This window comes from Lithobates pipiens, unplaced genomic scaffold (assembly GCF_037356315.1).
Source record: "Lithobates pipiens isolate NorthernLeopardFrog02 unplaced genomic scaffold, aLitPip1_a1.2 Scaffold_18, whole genome shotgun sequence".
Lineage (NCBI taxonomy): Eukaryota > Metazoa > Chordata > Amphibia > Anura > Ranidae > Lithobates > Lithobates pipiens.
Window position 1 is genome coordinate 49,132,821 of NW_027507758.1, and position 21,752 is coordinate 49,154,572.

Sequence of the window (21,752 nt, forward strand, 5' to 3'; positions counted from 1 at the left end):
CTCATCAAAAAATAAATCAAATCAGTGTCCGACCTCACAAATGCACTTCTAAAGAATGGGCAAACGTTCCCATAGACAGTCCTAAACCTTGTGGACGGCCTTCCCAGAAGAGTTGAAGCTGTTATAGCTGCAAAGGGCGAGCCAACTCCATATTGAACCCTACAGACTAAGACGCCATTAAAGTTCATGTACGTGTAAAGGTAGGTATCCCAATACTTTTGCTAATGTAGTATAGATGGTTTTCCAAAGCTACCAAGCAGGCAACACTTACTGCAATACGCAAAGATGGGTGTCCTCAATGTACACAATTACAATCCATAAATAAATAAGGTTTTAATACCCATATTAAATTGTGGCTTTTATACAAAAAAGGTCACAAGTTATACCACCTGTCCTTCAGAAACAAAAACCATATGTCTAGATGAAGTAACCTCCCAATGCTGGTATTTTGAGCTCATATCCACATACATATCTTCATACCTTCAAACTCTAAAACACAATATAAAACTTCTTTTAATTGCAGCACTGTGTGACGCTTTGGTAACCTTGGCTACACAAGACCATACAGCTTGCACTATAAGGCCCTGCTGTTTTAGCAATCAAGTGAAGACAACTAGAAATCACCCATGCAGATTAGTACAAGCTAGTTAGAACAGCAGGTTGGAAAAAAAGCTACACATTCTACAATGTTACACAAGACAAGAGCAAACAAGAGAAAACAAGCCCTCATGTTATTTTAGAGCTCTAAAAGAAAAAGAAAGTTCTTCTGACCATGACACTTATAGATATTTGCACGGAAATTTAAAAATGTTAATAAATCACATTTTCTAATCGTTAGTGGGATCAAATCTACAATAGTTTTACCACAGTCATGGGAAAAATTTGAAGGAGCAGAATGGCAAAGGGTTTTCCAACAAACTTGCAGACACAGTATGGTTCTTTGGGGAATTACTTTCATCTTAAAAATTAAAATGTTAAAAAGCAATGTTGGGAACATTAGTCCATTCATCAAAATGTACAAAGATTTTTTGTATGAATGCCAATTCGAATCTTCTCATCTGAAAATCTACTACTGTATGGCCAACACCACAAGGACTCATTGACTTTACTTCGGGGGAGTAGGCAATTTCTCAATGGCCACATCTACGAAGGATACAAATACCACACCCCGTCATCTAAATTTCTACAAACATTCGCTCTCCATTGTATTCACTAATGAAGCCCTTACAAGTCAGCTATTACTATTTGAACATATTCCACCATACGTCTCTCTCCCCCAACTGTATAATTCCAAATAACCATACTGATTACACTTGCATTTCCAAGTGGGAGACTGACCACCGGTGCACCAGGCATTGAGCAGACTGGCTGCAAATCTGGGCTACAACAGCCTCCTGCTCTATTAATGTGAATACTATCGAGTGTGGGTTCAGAACAGTTACCAGATAGGACCTGGTCCCATCACGTGTAGCCCATCTTCAGGCTTCTCCTGCTGGCCTATGCTCTCGTGGATGCGCAACATCAGGTCACACGATACATATCTGATGGGCATGTCCCATATTAACATTGTTTTGGACCAAGGTCTTCAAGCTCCTACATGTGCTGTTCGATCAGCCTTTCCCCAGAGATCCTTGGTATGATTTATTGCACCTTAACCACCCTAACCCCCCCCCCCCCCCCGATTTTATACAAAAGGTTAGCGGCAAAGCAGACCATCGCCAAAGCCTGGAATAAAGTATTTGCTTCCTTTGAGGACGTTTATCAGTGGATCGACAGGTTTTTTTTTTTTTTTTTTTTTTTTTAAATTAAGGGGAAACTGACCAGTATCCCATTGGACTAGCAAAATACATTTTCCAAAATTTGGACCCTGTGTACACAATATGCACATCCTGCACTCTCCACGGAAAGCTATACTTTATAATAGATAGGGGGGGAAGACACTGCACTATGTTAAACTAAGAGTGAAAAACAGCTGCTAACACTTCCAGCAAACAAAGCCCAAAAATATAAACAAAGCGCTACACTATTTTGTTTGTTTATACTTTATAATAGTCCAGCTTTGAGCTGCTGGTTTTGGGCATTCTTGGCGCTCACTCCTCTTCCTTACCTCACTTATTTTCCACCTTCCTACTGTAAACAAACTCCCTCTTTACTTATTTCCTAGTTGCAGAGCATGTTGTTTAAGACTTGATGCTTTCACCTACTTCCCGTTTCATGGCCAGTGACAATTTTACCGGACTTCTTGATACCCACTTTAACTTGCAGGCAATAAAGTTTGGTTTATTACTACGCTATTTAAAAACGATTAGATGTTTCTACAGCTATGTTCAGCTGTCTGATATTTCTTTGGTAGTTACAAGAATCCTTTCACCCTAGGTTTTGTAGAAAAAAAAAAAAAAAAAAAAAAAAAAAAAACACACACACCACAACACAAAAACGTAAAGGCCACATGAATAAAAAGCCGTGTGTGTTTGTTGTTTGTTTTTTCCCTTCTAATGGGATACCTTTTTTTTTTTTTTTTTTTTTTTTAAATAAAAATACACACACACACACACGTTTTTTAAACCTTTTCCATAATGCATGAAAAAGTCCCTGCTAACACGCAGGTACAAAATGACCAACAAAATCGCCACTACAGAAGCAGTTTTTGGACACTTAGCTGAGCTGCCTCATTTCTCATTTACAAAATAGGTTGGTGAGGTAAGACCACCATCACCAATAATAGAATCAAAACAAACATTTCCTTTAGATAGTGGTTACATAGTTAGGAAATTATATACATACACAAACACTGCAGCTTCCCAATCCAGAGCCTAAAATTCAGGCTACATTTTCACTTGGTGATCTGGCTATTAATACTTTGTATGTGCCCCCACTCCAGGAGCAACAGAGGACAGAAACCTTGACAATCTGGGGAGAGGGTAGTATTATATGCACTAGCAAATGGACTTGACCAATAAATTAAAAGGTGAACGCCAGCCAACACTTTAAGCATGTACAGATTTAGATCTTCCATAAATTATAAGGCTGATCATTGTATGCACCCATCTCAACTGGCAGCGGGGGGGGGGGGGATCCAGGGTTTAACACAATGTGGCCACCACATTCTAGGGTTCATAAATGGTGTCTCCATCTTGCGCTCCTGGCTCCTCTTTAGCAAGTGCCCTCATAGAAAGCAGCTTCCTGGGGGGGGGGGGGGCGCTCATTGCCTGTGTCCATAGGCAGACAACGCAGTTTGGCCATGCCCCCCTCATCACAGATTTTGATTGACAGTAGCATGAGCCACATGCACAGCTCTGAATCGAGATCAGGCTTAAGTATAAATGGACAAGGTTTTGTACCCTACAGCAGAAATTTTTTTTTTTTTTTAAAGGGGGGGGGGGGGGTGGCCGCACACTTGAAATGCATCAGTTTTCCCGTTTGGCACGGTGACCATAAAGAATTTAAAAAAAAAAAAAAAAAAAGCTTTCTGCTGTTGTGTGTGGCCATCCCTTTTATCACATATTGATTGACAGTGGTGAGCACCTCCAGCAGTCAGCAGCTCATTACTGGCCTGAGTGGTGTGTGCACATTATGCTTTGACTCTACATCATACCTTACAATGATAGAGATGCACCGAAATTTCAGTGGCCGGAAAAAAAAATAAAAAAAATAAAAAAATAAAAGGTGCCAAGAGCGCATACGATTTTAATGTGCTTATGGTGTATTTTGCATGTGACAAAAACTGCATCAAAAACGTAATGGATGCATTTCAACAGAGAGGTGTTTTTAACTGACCAAAAATGCAGCAAGCAGGATTTTTTACATAACAATGGACCAGTGTGAAGACAAATAGAATTTAAAGACAAAAAAAAAAAAGTAAGCAGTTTTCCTTGCCCTAAAAAACAAAACAAAAAACAAATATAGTACAATGTCAAAAACAAAACCCCCCCCCACACATACACTACATTCATTCTCTCTAAATCTCTACATCCCTCCTTCTCCCTCCTTTTTTAAACGATTTTCGGTCCAATGTATCTTGAATTTTTTGGGCACCAATTTCCTTTTGATGCATCGCTATACAATGGCACAGTAAAAGCACTGCGGGAGATCAGGTCGCCTGTGTAATAGTACATAAGGAGGCCAAAAGCAAAGAACATTTCAATCTAAACTGGAAGCTCCCTTTAAAGAAGGCAGAACACACACACACTACACAAATTCAGACAGATATACCTTCAATTCTTGATTCTAAATGTTTATCCAGCTCAGCATCTTTCTTGATGGCCTCTTCGGACACCTTGGGGGCGTTTTGAAAACAAACCAGCACAATGCTCATATTATCACGGCTTCCCTGTTATCAAAATAAAAACACAACACAACACATGGGTAAACATTGTAATACACAGCACTTCAAGCTTCCATTCATGTACCCAAAACCCAAATCCAGCCCAAAGTTTGACCAAGAGGAATAAACCAGTTAGAATTTGCCTTTGTCCTCATAAAAGCCATTGCCCACCAAGCATCCCCCCCAAGAGAGATCACAATTACTTTAGCAGTAGCACCCTAAGCCAGCCATACATGGGTCAAAACGTACCCAGTTCAGCAGGGACCAGACAAATTTCAATTTGTGTAAGCAGACCGGTTGTACAGTAGTCAATCCACTGACTTCTGTACAACCAACCAGTCTGATGGAAAAATGTCTGCATGATCAGTGCCATAACCGTCCATAAAATTTACTGGCTGCCTTAAAATAAAACAGTGAGGGGGGGGGGGGGGGATTATTAAAACTGTCAGTGCCCCCCTTAAAGTGTTACTGAACCCACAACAGTAAACATCAGTCTGTATATGCATTAAAGCATGCTAGTTATACTCACTGTGGAAACGAATATTTGAATCCTCTGGATTAAAAAAAGTGTAAAAAAAAAAAAAATGCAATTTGATCCTGTCTTCTCTGATCCTCCCCTTCTTCCACACTATCTGCTGGCAGATGATTTTTTTGAGTTTGAGATTGCATGTGATCAGCACAGGGCAAACCAGCACTGTCCAAACAGAGGATCAGAGGTCATGCAGCCTCAAAAAGGACAGTCAGTAGAATGAAAACTCCTCCTACAAGCTTTAACCAGATACTGATAGAAGTCACAAGACTGCTATATACTGCTTATGAGACAAAAGGTATTTAGCAGTTTATATTTACTAAAATAATTGCATTTCCATGTTCTGTGTACTGTGGGAGACCAGCTAGTGAATGCAGGGTCCTGGGTTTAGTAATACTTTGAGACTCACCCTGTTTTATCACTGGAGGTAAAAGCCAAAATTTTGGGTTGTCCCCAGAAAGGTAATAAAAAGGAAAAATTCCAATGGGGACACTAGTCCTAGTGACCTCCCAAAGAAGTTCCATAATTTGAAGAGATATCCATGCATTTCCTGTTTTGGCTATGGAACAGGAAGTAAAGGGAAATCTGCCCACTGGGCTTTATCCAAAATAGGGAGGGAAAGAAGAAAAAAAAAATAAAGTTTTGCCTATAGTCCTACTTTTGAAGTGGTTATAAACCCTTACAACCAACTTTAACCTACAGGTAAGCCTAGATTAAGGCTTACCTGTAAGTCCAAGAAATATCTCCCAAGCCTATACGGTTTAGGAGATATTTGCCCGAAGACAGTGGTGCGCAGGCGCACTGGGGCAGGCCGCAGATCGCGGCGATATGCGGCTCCCGTGCGCATCGCGGCTCCGGTCAAACAGCGCCGGAGCCGCGAGACACAGGAGTCGCTCGGGGATCCATGGTAGCGGCGAAGAGGAAGACTGAGGACCGCTTCGTTCTCATGTAAGTTATTCATGAGCTAGCATGCTATGCATACTAGCTCATTATGTCTGTCTTGCAGGATTTTTTAAAAAGGGTTTACAACCACTTTAAGGCTTGCAATTGAGATTAAGAGAAAACCTAGCCAAATTATGTTTTGTTTGATAAAAAGGAGGAGAGGTATAGCCAAAGCTCATTTCGCTGTACTTCTCTGGTTCAATGGCGTGCAGGTAGTCTTGCACTCCTCTGACCAGTTTTCAGCAGAGAGCGGGCTGTACTTAATTTTTCAAATGACTAACTCAACAGCAGACGTAATTGTAACTTCTTTAGCAGGACTAGGCATCAACTTGCATGCACACTGCCTGATCACATAGCGTGTAAATTAGCTGTGGCCAAAGTAAAATTAGACATTCTCGGCAAGACTGTCAGAAAAAGGAAATCAATGATCAAAAAGGACCACACCTACCACAGACTCTTTAGCGCAAAGGGAATTTTGACTTACCGTAAAAATCTATTTTTTCTCTGAGTTAATTTACAGACCGGAGCTCCATTATTCAGAACTATAGGGTTATATCGTGCCCTACAGGAGTAGGACACTAGGCAGGGGAAAAAAAAAAAAAAAAAAAAACACCCCCACACGACTTTGCTACGCTTATAAGCAGTCCTAGGTGATAAAACCGCCACTCTGCTATAGGCTGTCAGTTTAGTAACAAGCAGTGTCAGAAGAATCAAAACTCCTTAGAGGGGTGGGTGCTGTGTCTGTCAATGAACTCTGGATTTTTGACTTGCCGTGACATCCATTTTTCAATTTTTTTTTCTTTCAATGACAGCGCTCCATAATTCAGAACCACTGACGTCCTAATGCAGTGCCAAACATTACAACTAGGTAACGGGCTCAACGCAGAAACAAACTGGAGCCCAACCTGAATACCACCCCTTTAACCTCCCTGGCGGTATGATTATTTCAGATTTTAGGTGCTAAAAGCAGTACAATTATTTTGCATGAAAATTTGGCGTTTTATATTGTAGTCCTGTAATTCTTAGGGATAACTCTTAAATCTGTCCAAACCAGAGTCTAGCAGACATCCCGGGTATGATAAAGTTTGAAAAATGAAATCAAATTATAATATAAATAACTATAAATAATTGTACCAAGTCTAACAATAATAAAGATTATTCAATAACGTAATCAAAAAACAAAATTTGCTCAGTTGCAGAATTGTCACTGTCATTACTTTTCAGTATTTGATGACGGATCTCCCCACAAATCGCTGTCCCTCAATTCTGCGAGTGATTACAATTTATTATCGCTGTTTTCTAGATGGTCTAAAATCATTTTTCATGTAAAATGACAGTTTTGGTTGCTATGGACAATCTCCAGTTTCCAGGCATAAAGAACAATTTTTATTGTATAAAACTGCATGCAGGACACTGGGCAGACCACTAGGGACAAAGGGGATGTGAAATTATTACATACAGCAATGTAATCTGTAACACTGTAGGTTTCACTTTTTGAATTTGGCGCCGATCTCCGTCCCCACGCTCGCAGGGCACGGAGATCGGCTCTGTGATAGATCGAGCGAGGCACGGCAACGCTGGATCCGAGGGAGAAGGTAAGTAAACCTCCTCCTGGATCCAGCAATGCGGTCCCGAGTCTGGCTCGGGGTTACCGCTAATGGTACAAAAATTCCACCCCGAGCCAGACTCGGGAAAACCGTCGGGGGGGGGGGGGGGGGTTAAGGAGGGAATAGACCCTCTAAACGGCAGCCTGCAACACCTTGCAAAAAAAAAAAAAAAAAAAAAAAAGCAAAAAATTAAAAAATTAAAAAAAAAAAAAAACACCCCGCAAGCATTCTCGTCTCGGATGCCAGCACAGCCACATTGTAGAATTTTGTGAAGGTGTACACCAACAACCAAGGGGCCGCCTTGCAAACCAGCGCAGCAGACACATGAAAATAGACCAGTGTCAGTCTGTGAGCCATCTAGAAAGGTCTCAGAAGCAGACAGTCCCTGATCATAAAGAGTCTGATCTCCAAAAAGACCCTGTGACTGCCAAATGCACCCAAATCGCCCAAACAGATCCAGGGCATATAAGGTCAATCCCCTAGGACATTTTGACCTGGGACAGGGAAGGCAATACAACGTCCTCAGTCAAAAGGAATCAGGAGGGAACCATGGACAAGGGCGAAGAACCACTTTATCCTTGTGGATCAACAGGTAAGAAGTAGTAGGGACACGGTAATGCCTACAGTTTAATAGCACAAAAAAAAAAAAGCCACCTTCTGAGGACAGAGCAAGCAGAGGAACCTCCTGAATATTTTCAAAGGAAATGTAGAACCAAACGCACCAAGAGTAGTTAACACCAGTGGAGGCAGATTTTACGCACCAGGGAGTGCGAGACCAGGAGACACTGAAGAAAAACCACCACCAAGGCAAACACCTGGCCCTTGATAGTACTCAAGGCCAAGTTCTGCTCAACCTCCCCTGTGAAGGGAGGTCGAAATCTGAGCCACTGAGGAAAAAAAAAAAAAAAGTGTAAATGGCAAGCAACTCACACCAGGCTATGTATGTCATCCATGTCAGGTGGTAAATCTTCCCAGAGAAGCCACCAGAGGAGCCCATGGCCTTGCCAGAAACCTCACTACCATTCCGCTAAGCTGGGGCGCCAAATGATCTACCTTGGGAGTGCCCCATCTGAGACATATCCAATGAAACATGTCCTGGTGAAGGGACCACACCATGGACCAAAACTAGCACACTAATGCAACTGCCTGCCATTTTTCCACTTCTAGAATGCATACAGCGGAGAGGGCTGGAACAATCCCAGAGAGCGAAGACATCAGACCAGTTTTTCTGGCTCAGCTGAATCTGATAGCCCAGGGACCTGGGGCACTTTACACCAAGATCTCACTTGAAGGGATCTTGTAGGGAACCGCCTCGAAGGTAGATATCAGGCCCAAACAACCACATGCAAGACCGCAGGGAGGCCCCCCTGCGAGACAAAAGTAGTTGAAATGCAGTATGCAACTTCTGGAGTTTGTTCAGAGGAAGAAACATTCTAATCAGATGAATCCAGAGTCAGGCCCAATTTTTTGGAAGGAGCCGGACTTCAGGTAGTATAGAAGTCAACTGAAAATGGAGGTCTGTATAGCAAGCTACGAGGCATAGCTTGGGCACCACTGGGTGACTCCATGCTGAAGGGACCTTTTCCGTGGGTCTAGGGAGCCCCCATCATGGCTTGCCAGACCAGGTCCATTGCGTGCACAGAAAGACTGCAACTGCTAGGAGGGCCGCCCCCCCCCCCCCATTTCAGACTGTGGAAGACATTTACACTTCCCTCCTGTGAGACTAACAAATGGCATTCAGGGTAGCTGCGACTCAGGCCAAGAGCTGGTCTGATGCAACCTCGTGAAACATTTAAATCCAGTGGGGCCATGTCATGGCCGACCTAGCACATAGCTGGTCTGCACATAGATCTACTTGACTGTAGATTTCACAGGAAAAATAAATAAAAAATTTGCCAGGACCAGCAGGGAAGTAGGTCCTGACTCCCAACTAGGCAGGCAAAACTAAAGGCCTATAGCAGAGAGGAGGGTGTACATCACCTAGGACTGCCCATAGGCATAGCCAAGTCTGTTCTGCCTAGTGTCCTACTCCTGTAGGACACTTTAAATAAAACCCCATGTATGGTTCTGAATAATGGAGTGCAGTGTCCACCAATGAACGAAAGAAGTACCATTTAAAGTGTGAGAAACATGTTCCACTCCCAGGGCAAACTAAAGTTTGGTTGGGGGGAAAAATAAGGGAAGACATATATACCCCGTGTTCTAAATTCACACACTCACTGGGGCAAGAAATAATCTTGTTTAGCGTCACAGCTAGTCACCTGCCTGCTCATTAGAGGTGCGCATCTTCACTGGTCTCTAGTCGATTATCTGGTCATTTAATCAGCGATGCACCATGATCACCGACGAACTCCCACTTCCTTTTGGGCCACCAAGGCGGCCCTTCCACCCTGCAATTTTCTGTGACACATCACAGGACCCAAAAGATTGCCCGGCCATTCAGGACAGCGCAGTGAGACACGAGCACCCGGCTGTGAAGCTGCATACTGTCACATCCAAATGCCCACACTAGTATTGCCAGCGCTGTAGACAGGCAGGGGATAAAGAGGGGTTGGGTGGCCACATAGCTGGATTGTGGGACAGGCGAGTGTCTTAAAAAAGACAGAAGATATTTTTGTTTGTTGCTGCTGACTTCTAAAAAACAAAAAAAAAAAAAAAAAAAAAACCTGCAACTCCGCTTTAAATTAATTACCTCACTCCCTTAACCACTTCAGTCCCAGAAGATTTGGCTGCTGAATGACCAGGCCTTTTTTTGCAATTCTGTACTGTTAATTTAACTGACAATTGTGCGGTCCTGCAACATTGTACCCAAACAAAATTGACATCCTCTTTCCCCACAGAGCTTTTTGGTGGTATTTGATCATCTCTGCGGGTTTTATTTTTGCGAGATAGATATCTTATAGCTATAAAAAAAAAAAAAAAAAAAAAAAAAAATCACAATGAATATATATATATATATATATATATATATATATATATATATATATATATATATATATATATATATATATATATATATATATATATATATATATATATATATATATATATTTTTTAAAAGAAGCAAATATTCTTAGTTTAGGCCAATATATGTATTCTACAATTTCCCCCCCCCCCCCCAAAAATATCGCAATAAGTGTATATTGATTGGTTTGCGCAAAAGTTATAGCATTTACACAATAGGAGATAGCTTTATAGCATTTTTTACTAGTAATGGCAGCGATCTGCCATTTTTAATGCCTGCCTCTCTTCGCTGATGCAAAGAGGCAGGCATTGTACACAACATGGGATAAGCTCGGATCGCTCTCCCGGGAGGGGCGGGGTAATGACGTCACTGGCAATCAATTTCTATGGTCGCTGGTCATTGATGCAGCGATTCGTTTCAGCACCCCTACTTGCTCATTGGCAGAAAAAAAAAAAAAAAAAAGTCTTCTCTCCCTAAACCCACTAACTAGACTCAGACTAAACAGACGTACAGTGCATCCAGAAAGTATTCACAGCACCTCACTTTCCACATTTTGTTATGTTACAGCCTTATTAAAAAATGGATTACTCTAATTTTCCTCAATTTCCACAAAACACCCCATTATGACAATGTGGAAGAAGTTTGCAATCTTTGCAAATTCATTAAGTACACAAGTATACACAGTCTTTGCTGAAGCACCTTTAGCACCAATTATAGCCTCAAGTCTGAGTACGATGCTACAAGCTTGGCACACCTATTTGTGGGCAGTTTCTCCCATTCTTTGAAAGACCTCAAGCGCCATCAGGTTGGGTGCGGTGCGTCGGTGCACAGCCATTTTTCAGATTTCTCTAGAGATGTTCAATTGGGTTTGAAACTGGGCCACGCGAACATTCACACAGATTTCCTGTAGCCACTCCTTAGTTATCTTGGCTTTGTGCCTTTGGTCGTTGCCCTATGAACCGAACCTTCGGGCCAGTCTGAGGTCTGGAGTGTTCTGCAGCAGATTTGTCAAGGGTGTCTGTACATTGCTGCATTCATCTTTCCCTCAATCCTGACTAGTCTCCCAGTTCCTGCTGCTAAAAGAATATTCCACAGCATGATGCGGCCATCACCATGCTTCATTGTAGGGATGGTATTGGCCAGGTGATGAGCAGTGCCTGGTTTGCTCCAGATAAGACGCTTGCCATTCAAGCCAAAGCATTCAATCTGTGCTCATAGGGACCTTCAATGCTGCAGACATTTTTTTCTGTACCCTTCCCCAGATTTATGCCTTGATACAATCCTGTCTGAGGTCTACAGACAATTCCTTGGTTTGTGCTCCGATATGTAGCGTTAACTGTGTGACCTTCTATACACACACACACACACACACACACACACACACACACGTGTGACTTTCCAAATCATTTCCAATCAACAGAACTCCAGTCAAGTTGTACAAACATCTCAAGGATGATCAGTTGAAAGAGGATGCACTTGAGCTCAATTGAGAGAGGCAAAGGCTGTGAATACTTAAGTGATTTTTGTTTATTAATAAAATTTGCAAATCTTTCAAATAACTTCTTTCATGCTGTCATTATAGGGTATTGGTTTGTAGAATTTGAGGAAAATCATGAATTTAATCCATTTTGGAATAAGGCTGTAACATAAAATGTGGAAAAAGTGAAGCACTGAATATTTTCCAGATGCACTGTATACATGTCATTACTGGACAAGTCAGAAGCGTTGAATTGAACAGGAGAAAAAAAAAAAACCCTCCACACTCACTCGACAAAAGGCTCCAACATTCACTAGCCCAGTGGGCCTGCGCTTGCCTCTATGCGGCCCTTGGGGCATTATTCCTTCCACGACAGCAATGATGGGATACTACATCTACTGACCACAGGTGCTCTGTACATTTTACTCCCTGATGCCTGGGGCATTTTCTACTGCTGCTGTCAGTCCAGTCCCCCCAAAGCCTGAAGGGCAGTAAACTGGCCCTTTGTTTTGAAGCGTTGGAGAACCCCTGCACTAGCTCATTCCAAAAAGGCTGGTTAAGAATATGGTTAACCACTTGACGACCACCTTATACCGCAGCAAGGCAGCTCGGCTGCGCAAACTGACATGCCTGTACATCAGTCCGTGTGGGCGCTTGCCATGGGCGCATGGCCTCGATGTCCGCAAGCCATCCACGATCGTGGTACAGAGGCAGAACATGGATCTGTCTACGTTAACAAGGCAGATCCCTGTTCTGAGACCGATACTGAGATCTGCTGTCCCTAGTGATCAAGAACAGCCATCTCTGTTGTCCAAGTAAGCCCATCCCTCACACAGTTAGAAAACACCCAGTGAACAGTTAACCCCCTTCCCAGCCAGTGTAAATTTATACATTGATCAGTGTATTTTTTATAGCAATGATCACTACAATATTGTCACTGGTCCACAAAAGAGTCACTTGGGGGGGGGGGGGGGGGGATCAGATTTATCCCCTGCAATGTCAGGGAAAAAAAAAAAAAAAAAAAAAAAAAAAAAAAAAAAAACACAGAAGTAATCAAATAAACACCAAAAGGAAGCTCCATTTATATGGGGGGGGGGGGGGGGGGGGGGGGTTGTCAGTTCACATGTGTGCATTTTATGGAAAGGGCCAGGAACCTTTTTGGTTTTTCATTCCAAAGACTTCAAGTGGATCAAAAACGTGCATTGGAAAAAGCAAAATCCACCCGGAAGACACAAACTGCATAGGTGTAAATCAGGCCTAAAAGCGAAGCAGTGCCATATCGCAAAAAATAGGATTTTTAAAACAGCTTACCTGTAAAATCCTTTTCTTGGAGTACATTATAGGACACAGAGCCTCAAGTATTTACTTAGAAGAATGTCCCATAGCAATGCTACTTGAGGGGAGGGAAGACAACCTGAGGACTTCTGCACACTGCGCCCGAAGGAAATATCCTCATTCCATCTTACATTCACTTGATAACATTTTGCAAATGTATGTACTGAGGACCAAGTCGCGGCCTTGCAGATCTGAGACATGGAGGCCTGGTGACGCACTGCCCAAAAAGCACCAACTGCACTGGTAGAGTGCACCTTACCGTGAAAAAGGGGGAATCTTTCCCCTTAAATCATAACTTGCCAAATCCACTTAGCGACAGTGGATTTTAACGCTGCCCGTCCCTTCTTAGGACCCTCTGGCAGAAGATTAAGACATCAGTCTTATGAATCTGAGCAGTTTTCTTTAAATGGATTCATTGCTCTCACTAGATCAAGACAATATAGCGACTTTTCTTCCCTGGAACATGGTCTTGGGAAAAACCATGGAAGGACAATATCTTCAGACGAAAGCCTGAAATCACCTTTGGCAAAAAGCCTGGATGAGGGTATAACACCACTCCCGTCTTCATGAATAATCAAATATGGCTCTTTACAAGAAAGAGCAGCCAATTCTCAAACCCTCCTTGCTGAGGATATAGCAACCAAATATATCAGCTTCCTAGTCAGGACTAACGGAAAATGCTGCAACGGCTCGAATGGCTGTTTTTGCAACACCGACAAAACTAAAATTTAAAGTCTCAAGGGCTTAAGGGTGATTTAACTGATGGATTAATCTGCAGCACTCCATACATGAAACCCTGGACTAAAGAATGCATAGCAGTCTTTGAAATAAAAATTGATAAGGCTGAGACTTGGCCCTTAATAGTACTCGGCAAACTTAATCTCTACGCTTAATTGTAGAAAGGCAAGAATTCTGCCTATGATATCTGAGGGTGCCAAAACATAAGCGCTATATATATATATATATATATATATATATATATATATATATATACACACACACACACACACACATACACACACCTGGAAGGCCCATGTTTCTTCAGAATGTGGGTCTCAATAGCCAAGCCATTAAATTTAGGGTTCGTAAAGTAGGATGGAATATCGGCCCCTGAGCTAGCAGGTCTGGACTTAGTGGGAGGGGCCATGGACGCGCCACTGCCATCTTTACCATCTCTGCGTACCATGACCTTCGGGGCCATGCTGGTGCTACCAGTATTGCAGACTCTTTCTAGCTTGATCTTGCAAAGACCCAGCAACTGAATCGGGGAAAAAATGCATAGATCAGAGACTCTTTCTAGCTTGATCTTGCAAAGACCCAGCAACTGAATCGGGGAAAAAATGCATAGATCAGTGAGAACTGATACCACTGGGTCACCAACGCATCTGTTCCATATGAGAGAGAGTGGGTCCCTTGTCCTGGACACAAAGTTGACTAGCTTTGTGTTGAATCTGGATGCTAGAAGGTCCATGTCCAGAGTCCCCCATCTTTGGCAAACAGCCCGAAACACTTTGTGGTGAAGAGACCATTCCCCGGGAATAACTGCTGGCGACTCAGATAGTCCGCCTGCCAATTCTCTACTCCCGGAATGAAAACTGCCGATAGGCATAGAACATGCTCTTCTGCCCAAGTTAGAATCTGGTTAACCTCTCTGAGCTGAGAGACTCTGGGTGCCCCCTTGGTGATTGATATATGCTACAGCTATGGCATTGATGGATTGGATCCTGACAACACAATTCTTTAACCTGGAGGTCCAGGTTTCTAGAGCCAGATACACTGCCAGAATCTCTAGGATGTTAATGGGCAAGGCTCCTGCTCCCCAGCCTAAAAGGCTGGCATCTCATTACTACCTTCCAGATAAATTGGTCTGAGGGACTTTCCCTTCAGCAGGTTCCAAGATAGTAACCACCAACTGAGGTTTTGGGACACTCATGGGGACAGCCACATTGGCAAGCCCAAAGCTTGAATCATTTTGGTTCCAAGCAGACAGGATACTGTTTTGAAACAGTCTCGAATGGAATTGGGCATAGGGAACTGCTTCAAATGAAGGTACAATCGTCCCCAACAACCTCATGCAAAGGCGAATTGAAGGATTTCTCCTTGACCTGATCATCCTCACCAGCTCTTGTATGGAGCGGATCCTTACAGGAGGCAAGAACACCCTTTTCTGGGCTGTGTCTGATCAGGCCCAGATACTCCAGCCTTCTTAGCGGCTTTAAGGAGGATTTCTTTAGGATGAGAATCAAACGCAAACCTTCCAGGTAACCCCTTGTAATGGCTACACCTTGCTTCAAGCGAGCCACTGACTGGTCTATTAACAATAGATCGTCCAAGTAAGCCAAGACAGTTATGCCCTGTGCCCTTAACCTGGCTAGAGGTGGCACTAATACCTTAGTGAATACCCGAGGGGCAAGGCTATAAACAAAGTGCTTCTGTTCTGCTTCGAACCGCAGAAGCCTCTGGTGAGGAGGAAATATAGGGACACGCAGATATGCTTCTCTAATGTCGATGGATGCCAGAAGTTCCTTGCAGGATGGAAACGACTGACTTGATTGACTCCATGCAAAAGGAGCGGATCTTCAGGAACCAATTTAGATTCCTTAGATCTAGACTTGGTCTAATATCCCAACACAAAGTAAGGTGAGGATCTAACTTGTGGACGTACTAGACACCTCTACAAGAGGGGGAGGGTTCTGTCAGCAGATTTATAGTCTTTAAAACCAGAGGCACAGGGAGTTTCCCCAATGTTACTGGGTGGAAGTGCTGGGTTGTAATTAAACCATTCAGCTAAAGCAGCGGCGTCAACCAGCCACCACCCATGTAGACGTTTATACACATCTCTGTATTAGCAACGGCTGTATTTTTACCAAATCCCACAAGATTTCTTTAAGAATTCCCTCTGCCGCTGGGACCACACATTTTGGAGAGAGCTGCACTAAGACATCGTACATAGGTAGTGCAAGTTACTCCCTAGAGGAGACATTTTTAAAGGCATAAGGTATATTTAAGGAAAAAGCATAGCTTCTTCCCTTACCTTGACCTCACTGCAGGATACTGCCGATTTAACAGACATATCCAACTTTCACCCATCACAGCAGGCAGCGTAGCTTAAACCTTCAAAGACTGGGGCCCTTCTAATAGGGGTTCCGCTCCTTTGGGCCTTGTATAGCAACCCTCAGGACAACTTTAGGCAATGTAGCAAGACCAAAAAGAGTCCTGGTTCCTAGGGTCCAGCTCTCAGAGAAGCTTACAGGCAAAACCTTGTTCTTGAATAGAGGTCCAGGAACCATCCTATGGCCTCAGTGGCAGAGGTTCTTTCAAATCCAGCATGGATCCCTCCCTGGAGCTCCCCAGAGCACATCTTAGCTCGTGACCAACACCATAGACACTGGCGGAAAAAACTGAGGTACTCCTGGAAGGAGGAGGGGTTATATAGGGGAGTCAACTTCCTGTATTGGTTATACCAGTGTCAACACCTGAAGGTAACATAACCCCCTAAGTAAATACTTAGGCTCTGTGTCCTATGATGTACGATAAAGAAAATGGCCCAGTCATTAAGGGGTAAAGCCTTCCGGGCTTAAGGGAAGTATGGGATTTTTTTTTCCCCCCCAGAATCATACTTTCCAAAATGGATGCAGCATTGGCCTGATGGCGCATTCAAAACACAACTGATCGCTTGTTTCTCAGGGCTCCGTGAGCAGAAAACTGGTAACTGGCAGTCACGACTGTCTGCTCTTCCCACCCTCCTCCCCTCGCTGAAGTGCTGGGCTATGGAAGGGGCCGGATCAGGTTCTCAGTAGCTCCAAGAGGTTGAGCCAGGTGCCAGTCCATGCATGTGCGCAGATCCTGACTGCATCATAGGCTGTCTCTTTCCAGAGCCTGAACTGGCTCTTTGACTTTAGCCCGCTGTCTGCTGAAAACTGGTTCAGCTGTACTTCTCCTTTAGATCCCTTTCACACTAAGGCAGTTTTCCCATTCATTTCAGTGTGTCTTTTCACACTGGAGCTTGCGGGACAATAGGAAAGGTTGTGCAAGCAGCATCTTTGAGGTGGCTTGGGAGTGTTGTATACAGCGATCCCAAGACACCCTGCCCATTGAAATGATTGGGCAGCACTTCCAAAGCGCAACACATTAACCCCTTCTCCAGCCACTAGTGGGGGTTAAAAGCGTCCAGCTATCGGCTGCAAAGCGCAACTTTGATTTACTAGGGCTTTATTTTATTAGGGCGTGGCCAGAGACGTGCACCTTCACACTGTCAGCAGCAGCCGGTGTAGCTATCATATACACGCGATTGATTTTTAACCAGATTGTGAGTAAATTTCTTCTATATGAAATAAAAAGATTGTAAAGCGGTTTTGCACTATGGATATACTTTTATTTCCTCCCTCATGTACCCAACCACGGAACAAACCGGGAAGTGAAGGGCGAACATTCCCCCAGCACACCAGTAGCAGAGTCCAAAAAGAAACAGTGGCTCATACTGTGAAGGCTCAGCTAACCCTCTAAGGGTGTTTTATCTGGTGAACGCAAATCTATTCTTACAGCACGGAGTGGCGCACCGGGGAGGAATGCCCTTAGTTTTTCCTGCACTAGTCACTTTATCCTATTACCAGCTCCAAAAGATACTGCTATATGCGATTATCTAGCAACTTCAGGATGCGATTTTGGATTAACTTTTTTGCGTATTGAAGGACACTCTTATGTGTTTTGCACAATTATTTTGCACTATCCTTTTTGCACAAGTAGTTGCAGGGTACTTGTCTAAGATTGTTAATTAGTATTTAGAGTATTTTTTGCACATTGTTCTAAAAAAAATTTTGTTGTTTATTTTTGCCTATTTGGTATCTGTGTATATTTTGTTAGAAAACATACATACAGCATCACATAGGTCTATATATGGCAAATCAGCACTCACACTGATAAGAAAATCAGTACTTACATAGGACACACAAGTAATATTTTTGCTAAACACGAACAGCCTTTCTAACAATTTTAAACACTTATTTGTACGCACTCAGACGCACAGAAATAAGGTTTCAGCGCCAAAGCTTAATTTTCTAAACTTTTTGCCCCCTCCTTTATGCAAAAGGGGGAGGATCTAGGCATAGGCAGCTTTAACCCTTTAAAGATTTGATTAGGAGTTTTTCTTCCTTCTTTCGGTTTACAACAGTCATAGAATCTGTCCGTAGCGCAACTTTATTGATTTATTTATCTTTATTTACTAAAACTGCAAAATCTGGTACAGCTCTACATAATAGCCAATCAACCTCCAACTTCAAGCTTGTGCAAATTAAACACACCCCCCACTCATGGCTTCCAGCTTTTTATTTTTTGGGGTCAATGTTTAAATTGAATAAGCAATGTTAGAAGCTGGTTGGGTACCATGCAGGACTGCACCATATTTTGTACTCTCCAGTTTTAGTAAAACCAACCCCACAATCAGAAACTTCTAGGCAGATGCTGGTCAGACAATGGCTCTTGAATGAACACATTGAGCAGGTTAGAAAACCTGTCTGGTTCTCTTATTTCCCCCCTGCTGCCCCGCTTTCCCAGGATAAATGGCATTGGTAGTATTTACCTATACAACGCGAATCCTCTAGGCTTAAAGAGGAAGTAAACCCTAATGAGTTTACCTGCAAAGGTAAAAACATAATGGGCCACTATGCGATGCCTAGTAGCCCATTATGTGTCACTTACCTGACACAAGAGCCAGCGAAGTCACCGCTGTCCCCTGTTCAGCGGAATGTCCATCTTTCCGGGTATCGTGGCTCCGGCGATGTGATTGGCCGGAGCCGCAATGACATCACTCCCAGGCACTAGAGCCGCCGCTAACCCATATTGCTGTTAGCAGTGGCATGCTCAGTGTGCCTGCACCGTAGACAGTGGTGCCTGTCTTTTTGCAAATATCTCCTAAACCGTGTAGGTTTAGGAGATTTCTTGGACCTACAGGTAAGCCTTAATCTAGGCATACCTGTAGGTCAAAGTGGTCTGTAAGGGTTTACAACCACTTTAAATAAACCTGCAAAGTATACACACACATGCATGTCTCACTAACCTATAAAATCAATGATAGCTTTTTAATTTTATTTTTTATTTTTTTTGCACAGCTTAAAAATGCCTCATGTTATGCTATGTAGAGGTCGACCGATATGGGTTTTTCTCTGGCCGATGCCGATATTTAGAAATCGGGGCGGCCGATGGCCGATATATGATGCCGATTTTTGCAGCCGATTTTTTTTATTTTTCCTTCATTAAATCTAACAGTTTAGGCGGCTGTGGAGGAGGGGAGGGTACAGAGAGGCGACTGTGGAGGAGGGGAGGGTACAGAGAGGCGACTGTGGAGGAGGGGAGGGTACAGAGAGGCGACTGTGGAGGAGGGGAGGGTACAGAGAGGCGACTGTGGAGGAGGGGAGGGTACAGAGAGGCGACTGTGGAGGAGGGGAGGGTACAGAGAGGCGACTGTGGAGGAGGGGAGGGTACAGAGAGGCGACTGTGGAGGAGGGGAGGGTACAGAGAGGCGACTGTGGAGGAGGGGAGGGTACAGAGAGGCGACTGTGGAGGAGGGGGGGTACAGAAAGGCGACTGTGGAGGGGGGGTACAGAAAGGCGACTGTGGAGGGGAGGGTACAGAGAGGCGACTGTGGAGGAGGGGGGGTACAGAAAGGCGACTGTGGAGGGGGGGTACAGAAAGGCGACTGTGGAGGGGGGGTACAGAAAGGCGACTGTGGAGGGGGGGTACAGAAAGGCGACTGTGGAGGGGGGGTACAGAAAGGCGACTGTGGAGGGGGGGTACAGAAAGGCGACTGTGGAGGGGGGGTACAGAAAGGCGACTGTGGAGGGGGGGTACAGAAAGGTGACTGTGGAGGGGGGGTACAGAAAGGTGACTGTGGAGGGGGGGGTACAGAAAGGTGACTGTGGAGGGGGGGTACAGAAAGGTGACTGTGGAGGGGGGGGGGTACAGAAAGGTGACTGTGGAGGGGGGGGGTACAGAAAGGTGACTGTGGAGGGGGGGGGTACAGAAAGGTGACTGTGGAGGGGGGTACTGAGAGGTGAATGTAGAGGGGTGGTATATAGAGGTGACTGTGGAGGAGGATCATCCATTTTCTAAATGGCAGGTTTCACTTTAAAAGGATATTAATTTATACAGTAGCATACTCCATTTTTTTGACTCACCGTGCATACAAGCTGGCATCTATCTGTATGCACGTGACCCAATAGCATGCACCTAGCCCTGATGAGCTGACCAGCCAATCACAGTGAGATAGAAACAGGCTCCGCCTCCGCAGGGAAGGAAGAGGATCTTAGCTAGTGCTGGCTACGATCTCCTGCGGAGGCTTGTGATATGTTAATGATGTTCCTCTGCTACTGCCTGGGGAAGGGAGGGGCGGGGCAGTGCAGTGCCAGTGAAACTTTCTCCTTCCACCCTATAGTGGCCAGCCGCACGGGTGAAGGATGGAGGATCAATTGTACATGCTGCTGCAGCGGGGACACAGGTCTGTACTGCAGGCGGCCGGGTATAGTGTTACCCGCAAATCGGCGTGGTATGCACAATAATCGGCCGATGCCGATTTCTTAAAAACGGCCAAATATCGGCCGACCGATATATCGGTCGACCTCTAATGCTATGGCCTCATGCACACGCATGCTTTTAGGAGCTGCAAGTGGCATAGGCGTTTGAGCTACAAAAAAAAATAATAATAAAATAAATAAATAAATAAATTAAAAAAAACACCCCATGGTCAGTGCATTCTGAGGACCGACACTAAAGCTGTAAAAAAAAAAAAAAAAAAAAAAAAGTTTCTAAAACGTGGCTTAATGCTGGATACAACTGCATTAAGTCTAGTCAAGCTTTTTTGTTCATGTCAAAATCAATTGTTACTTATGACAGCCCATTGATTTGAATAGAAGTCGCACCACAAGTCGGTTCATAATGCTGCTTGCGCTCGCCGAGGCTCTTGAAGGGGAACCCTCAGCAAAATGGAAGTCAACCCACCCCCCCAAAACTGGCATGCGGTTCCCCCCCAGAGCCTACCAGACCATTCAGTCTTATGGTTTCTTCTCCCGCTGTGGTTCTCTCTGCTGTCTTCTCCCTCTGAAGTTAGACTATCCCTTCCGTTGTAATGCTGGGTCCGTCTACCATTACTTATATAGCCATGGGGGCAGGGCTTCCCTGGTGTTGTCAACTGGAGGCCCGCCCCGCCACTTGTGACATAACCACCCAGAACATGGGAGTAGTGATGTTACTTTTTTTGGTGAATGGGTAGTGGTACAATGTACCCCATTACTCATTCACATAGGGTTTGGGTCCCAGGAGCTGTTAAAAAGGGCTTGCAGATTCTGACCCCCGCAGACCCCGACAACCAACAGCCAGGGTTGTTGGTTAGAGGCCCTTGTCCTCAACATGGGAACAAGGTGCTCTGTGCAAAGCACCCACCCCTTATGTTGAGGGCATGTGGCCTGGTATGGTCCAGGGGGAGGGGTGGGGCGCTCTCCCCACCCTTTCCTGACCAGCAAGCTCTGATAAAGGGTCTGGTATATTGGGTGGACCCCCAAGACAGCTTTTTTACATTTTGC

The 21,752-nt window shown here is 44.1% G+C and overlaps 1 protein-coding gene across 3 annotated transcripts in view; it reads right to left on the bottom strand.

The window, feature by feature from the left end:
- The window catches only part of PPM1B (protein phosphatase, Mg2+/Mn2+ dependent 1B), a 68,253-nt gene that overhangs the window by 25,111 nt on the left and 21,390 nt on the right, over positions 1–21,752 (bottom strand). For all 3 annotated transcript variants that reach the window (XM_077485666.1, XM_077485667.1, XM_077485665.1), the window contains exon 3: positions 4,213–4,330. In XM_077485666.1, the coding sequence (XP_077341792.1) occupies positions 4,213–4,330 (118 nt within the window). The remainder of the gene's footprint in view (positions 1–4,212; positions 4,331–21,752) is intronic.